We start from the raw sequence: 6,503 nt of genomic DNA, 5'->3' as shown, positions 1-6,503 counted from the left end.
TTTCCTGTCCCAACAACCACATTAGAGACGAAAGAAATTTCATCTCTATTATCTTGTGACCATGTTTCTTCTCTAACTAAACTTTTAGCCCTAATCTATTCTTCCCTCTTCATTTTGAAAAAAGATAAAAGCCCTAGAGTTCCCTTTGTCATCGTCGTTGTCAACCTTTTGTCTTCTCAATTTCATTGTTGTTCTATCATTTTATTAACGTGTTTGTTTTGTCATTCTTCTATCTTCTCAATCGCATCTTGGTTATGTCGTTTTATTTGCCACCATTATCTTTCCGTCTTCTCGATCTAATTGTGATTTCATCATTATGTACACCATCATCATCCTTCTGTCTTCTCAATCTCATCGTGGTTCTGCCATTCCATTATTTCATCCATCTTCGATCGAAGACTATAACTCCAAGCTCTTCGACCAACGACCGTCTATTTTCTCTTCTATATGCATATGTATATGTATGTATATATTCTAGTTGTGCTGTGTGCATGTATGTATTTATATAGCTGTGATTTTAGAAATGTATATATATATGTGTGTGTGTGTGTGTGTGTAGAGAAAAAGAAAGATGAAAATGTAGAACTTGTTTTATAAATTGTATTATATTTGATTTTTTTTAAATTTATTATTTATTTTTAATTATTAAATCATGATTCGTGAATAATAAATTTTATATTTATGACACATTTCTACCACATTTTTGTTTTGTACTTCTTTTTTGGAAAATATCATTTCTTCATTGTCATTTTGTATCAGATCCATCTCCCCCTTTCGTGCAACCTAATTCAATTTTGAAAAGTTGTGAAGCATTTTGGAATATGTGGGAACCTAAACAATCTTTGAACACCGACACTGTGACCAAAATTCTATTAAATGTTTGGCTCCTTGAACAGGGCATGCAGCATGCTCTTCTTCTTCTTCATCCTCTCTGTTTCCACCGTTGCAGCCCAAACTGCTCCATTCGTTTCTCCTCTTCTTAGCCATCTTCTTCTTCTTTTCTCCTTCACAGATATTGTCTATCTTCTGCACAGAAAATGTTCCAAACAAACATAATGCCCAAAATCCTCTGAACCGAATCTGTTCAAGAACAAGCAACAGAACTACCACACAAGTGCAGCTGTTAACCAAGACGGACTCAGATTTAGACATGACAATACATCCACGCAGTACATTGAAACAAGACAACGAAAAAGGATTAGATAATTTCCCTAAAAAGAAATTCCCATCTGTAGAGAAAGTCCAGCCATAGATCCCTACTTTTCCACAATTAGTTTTGCCCTGGCATGGCCTTCATTGATCTGAAACTGCTCTCCTAGGCCTAAATGAGCCATCAACAGCCACACATGAGTGATGAGCTGCCCGCCTTTACTAAGCTGCGCGGCATGAGCAGTGGGTCGACAATTACAAGCCCCATAAGACAGCAATTCAACCCACACTTTGCTTATTATCTTCCATTTGTCTCTTTTGTCTCCCTCTTTCTCTCCTAATTTCATCAGCTCCTTGGCCAATATGCTTCCATCAAACAACACCGATTTGCTTCTATCTCCCTTCACTTGAATCGGTTTAGCTTCTGTCTTAACGTCAAGGATAGTCTTGCAGGCTCTTTCGTGTTCATCGAGTCCCTTCTCTTCGCAACAACATTTATTAAAGCAGCGAAAGATGTTGGCGCAAGATCTTGGATTAACCGAGCTCTCTTTCCGTCCCTTATCGCGTTCTTTCTCCCCAATTTTTCTTCGTTGGAAGAATATCTTGGCCTCAGCACAGGTATCCCTGAATCTTATTTCCCCAATACCGGCTACTGGAGACAACATAGTTTGCTGCATAATCAGAAGATACAACATGTAATCGGACAAGAGCTTCGCGTTTTTGCGACTCTCATTCTCATGCTCAGCTTTGTCGGTGCTATACAATAGCTCAGTAGCAATGTGCCATAGTATCAGGCTCTCATCATAATTAACCTCAAGAACGTATGGAAGCAATTCACTGCAGCCTTCAGTGCGGAGAACCCAGTCACCTCTGGCCAAACATATCTCCTTGGCAGTCTCTAAATCTTCTGCCATCTCAGACTTCAATCTCAGCTCATTAAAGATGAAGTTTCTTAACCGGGCGTGGAATCTCTCCCTGCCCACATACTTCAGCTCATCGAGAATGTTGGTGAGCCCGAGTAAGTCAATGAATTTTTCCTTATTTTTGGAACGGGGGCGAAGACAGTAATCGATCAAGTTGTACTGAGAGATGCATTCAGACCATCTCCGGCGTAGCAGAGGCAAAACCAACTTCAAACGAAAAGGATAAGGCTCCGAAGTGTTTTCAACCCATCTTTGCCTCTTCACACAGAGGAGTTTCTGGAGAAATTTGATGATCAAAGATGGATCCTTCGATTTGGTGAGCGCAATGGCAGTCCAATCAGACAAAATCAACATCAAAAAGGCTAAAATGTCAAGAGCAATGCCACCTATAAACAATGCATAGGTGATTCTAATATCAGTTGGATGAAGCTTCTTCTTCTCCTTCGAATCAAACACCACAAAGGACGCCACAAACGAACTGAACGAGATAAACCGTAGACAGTATCCAATCCTGCCTTGGATCACCAAAATCTTAGAGTAAAGGATTTCATAGAAGAAATTAAGCTCTACCTCTACGACCTTGAAGGCATTCTTGGGGTTCCTGTTGAGGAAGAACTCTCGGCTCTGGTTCCGCTCACGGAAGCTGAAGATCAAGTCGGCAATGAGCCCCTTGAAGGTTTCGAAGAACCGATGAGCATTCTTGATCACGTCAATATCTTCTAGAGCCTTTGTGTCCGGCTGATCGGCGGTTTTGGGCTTGCTAACCGGCTCTCCGGTAAACTTTATATATGTCGGGAGATTGGCGCTTTTCTTGGAGAAATATTCGTCCATGAGCTTGGCGTAGTTGGGGCCAGGATCCGGCTCCGTGAGCAAGCTCTCCCGGAATCTCCTGCTGCTCGCGAGGTACAGAGAACGGGTCCGCTCCGAGTACTTGATGAGCCCGGCGACGAACATCAGCAAGGTGGGGAGCCAGAGATCGCTATTCGAGAGCGAGAGGAAGAAGACGTAGGCGGCGGTGACGGACTGGGAGAGGAGCTGGAGGAGGTGCCGGAGCCAGAGCTGGTTGTCTTCGAGCGCGAAGGCGGTGATGGTGTCGGGGCCTCCGAGGTGGACCAGCAGAAACGGCGCCCAGAATGTGAGAAGGTTCTCGTTGTCGACGGAGAGGTCTACCGTCGGGCATAGGCGGCTCTTGGAGATGAGGCCGATGGCGAAGATGGCGACAGTGTCGGCCAGCAGGTAGGCGAGCCAGAGGGGAAAGAGGACGAAGCCGCGGTTGGTCCGTTTCCGAAGGGGAGCGGAGAGGATGAGAAGGGCTTGAAGCGCTAGAGACAAGATGATGACTCCCCTCAAATCCCATTTGTCCCAGAGCCTATTCCAGCTCTTGATGCTCATGGGGACAGTTTCTTCTTCTTTCTGGGCTTGATATATATTGGATTCCCGAGCTTAAGCTTGAGGTTAGCTATGGAGGCGATTGATCGAGCTTCTGGGTTGTGCCAGATCTGGAAGAGGTCAAAACACTCCTCTTGGGAGCAGTAGTCAGTCTGCTTCTTCAGACCTCAGGTCTTCTGTTCTTTTTCACTCCAGTTTTCAGCAATGATAAGATTCTGTTATATATATATATATATAATTTGTTAAATGTAACTCCAAATACAAATGGTATTTCAAGCAGCAAAACCAAACCCCAATTAAATTAAATTCGGCCATACAAATTATTCCTTCCAACTAATATTACCCTTTCCTGACCCTCAAGACTCAGTTGTGTGCCAGCAGCCATTTATTAATTAATATACCTCTGAAATTTGCCATCTAAAAGATCTGATTTTTTTTTTTTTGTAAATTTAAAAGTAATTTTTACCAACATTGCCATCAACACAGCACCAATTGAATTGAATTGAATTGATAATGAAAATTGAGAAATGCTACAGTATTAAACAACCGTATCACTATTCATATATATATATATAATATATAATAAAGAGTACATATCACAATTCTTTTTTTGTTATAATACATTACCTATCCTTATTGCATCGTGATATACCTTTTATATTAATTAATTAAATTTCCCTTAAATGCTGTAATGTTCCCCCCCCCAAATTAAAATATGCTTTCGACATTAATTTTTATATCTTAGTTTTGTCCAAACAGACAGAGTGGGGAAAGGCCGTTTGAATTTTTAAGCGTGCGTGCAACGACCGCATTGACCGCCCGCCGGGGGTGTGGAGCAATTGGGCACGGTGAGAGAGTGAAGCAGTAGAGACGAAGATGCATTGTTTTGTTTGTTTCTGCTATTAAAATAAATAATGATAAGCGTGCGACGACCTACATTTTGACCCAGGAGCAATTGGGCAAGGCGAGAGAGAGAGAGAGAGAGAGAGAGAGAGAGTGACGTAGAGACGAAGATGCGATGCACAGCTCTGCTTTTTACGTGAATTGTTTTTTTTTTTTCTGCTACAGATAACAAATTAATAGATTAGACAATTTCCTTATATTCATGCAAATAATCCCACTACGCATTATGGGATCAAACACTTCGATATAATTCATCGTACTCTAGAGTGATATAAGTTATTAGATAGATTCGCGCAGAGTCTATTAGGACATTTTTGAAGATTCCTCTTGCCCTCCATTTGACTGCACCACAATTGATATCTCATGTTCTAGTCAGCGAGGTGATATTTTCAAGTGCTTGTGACAATGAAATGTGGTTTGAAATTGGTGACACACCATACAAGTATGGGAAACAAGAGTTCATACTTATTAGTAGACTTTAATTTGGAGCGATTGATAAGAAAAGTCTTGAAACGAGACTTGTTGAACCTAATAATTTACGTGCATAACTGTTTCCATCTCATAAAAAATAAGTGTTTGGAGACGACATGAAGTTACTACTTAATACAAGACATGGCCTAGTTTAAGAGAATGTCCTTAAATTAATTTACATATTTGTGGTCAACCTATTATTATTGGGTCAGGATGAGCGCGTACAAGTAGATGATTTCTTTTGGACTCTGACCAAAGATTTACACATATTTCAGGCACTCCATTGGGAGACGTATGTTTATAGTAAGAGTCAGCATTACATCCAATTGGCCACGAGTGATGAGAAGCTGACTGGTGTGGTTGGGAAGAAAATCAATATTTATGATTTTGTGTGGACATTTCAAGTACAATCAGTAATATCTTTCTCTCCATATTGTACTACATTACATTATTATATATAATTTATCTATACTAACTAAACATTTTTATTTTTCATTACAACTTTTTTTTTCTCTTTACAGTGATGGTTGATTGAAACATTCTCATGGATTCAGAATAAATGGGTTGTTAGAATATCCGACTAAGTCATTCCCAAGTGCAAAAAATGGTTATCCAAGAAAATGCCACAAATAAAAAATTACTATGATTGTCTTACAAATTATGTAAGTGTGCAATCTAACCTAAATTTCGTTTAATTTTTTATATAACATCTATTTAAATAATACAATTTTGAAGGCACGAAGATTGAGTCCGATGCTAGAGCCCATCAATGCTGAGCGAGAAACAAAATTTTGGAGGTCCTTTAACCCTCATCACTCAGTTGGAGTCAACATATACAAATTTGGGGGTAGAGGGGGTGACTAAGAGGAAAAGAATGATAGGGATGATGATAAGACAAGTAGAATACATGAGAACACATTGGGGATGGGATGGCAAGAGGATAAGGATGAAAAAATAAAGAGGTGGGATCAAAAGTTCGGCAAGAGGGAGAACTCCCTGACAGTCCGCACCACAGACAATATGAGACTAGGATATGATTATTATTATAATAATGGTTTTAATTTATATTTTTTATAATTATTTTTAATTTTTAATTTAATTTTTTTCCTTTTGCAGATCACTGAGATGCTGACTGTAACGCTTAAGACGATACGGATGATGGATGGAGAAATGAGTCAGATGAGGGCACGATTTGACCAGGAAATAGGTCAAATAAGGATACAGTTACAACAACTAAAGAGAAGGCAGGCAGCACTGGAGAAGAGGCAGGCAACAATGTGTACTCATCTACGCGTCTCATATATTGACGAGTCCCTAGATCACAGCGACCCAGATCAAAGCGATGATGGCGATGAGCAACACCGAGGTGCTGATTAGATAGATCTTACATCTGGAGTAAGTTCCAAATTTACTTTTATAAGTTTTACATATTATTTTGAAATACTATTTTGTAATAGTTAGTTTTTGTACAGTTGCAGGAGAAGGAAGTGGTTAGGGTCAGGAGGCGACCTGTGCAAGACAGAGTGTCATCATAGTTTCACCGGCCACCTTACACTGATTCGATTCAACTGAAGAAGAGAAAGACAGATGTCTTGGTGGAGGAGCTAGACATGAACCCAGTGTCGGCAATGCTAGACCCAACGCCAGATGTGGAGACAATGCCATTAG

The 6,503-nt window shown here is 40.2% G+C and overlaps 1 protein-coding gene across 1 annotated transcript; it reads right to left on the bottom strand.

Moving 5' to 3' along the window:
• Window positions 1–1,123: 1,123 nt before the first annotated feature.
• LOC127795811 (uncharacterized) lies at window positions 1,124–3,674 on the bottom strand. The gene has a single exon (XM_052327716.1). It carries the CDS (start codon window positions 3,462–3,464, stop codon window positions 1,257–1,259), a length of 2,208 nt encoding a protein of 735 aa, XP_052183676.1. The 5' UTR covers window positions 3,465–3,674; the 3' UTR covers window positions 1,124–1,256.
• Between the last annotated feature and the right edge of the window lie 2,829 nt (window positions 3,675–6,503).

The sequence above is a fragment of the Diospyros lotus genome, chromosome 2, assembly GCF_014633365.1.
Source record: "Diospyros lotus cultivar Yz01 chromosome 2, ASM1463336v1, whole genome shotgun sequence".
Classification (NCBI taxonomy): domain Eukaryota; kingdom Viridiplantae; phylum Streptophyta; class Magnoliopsida; order Ericales; family Ebenaceae; genus Diospyros; species Diospyros lotus.
This window is presented reverse-complemented; position numbering and strand designations above follow the sequence as displayed.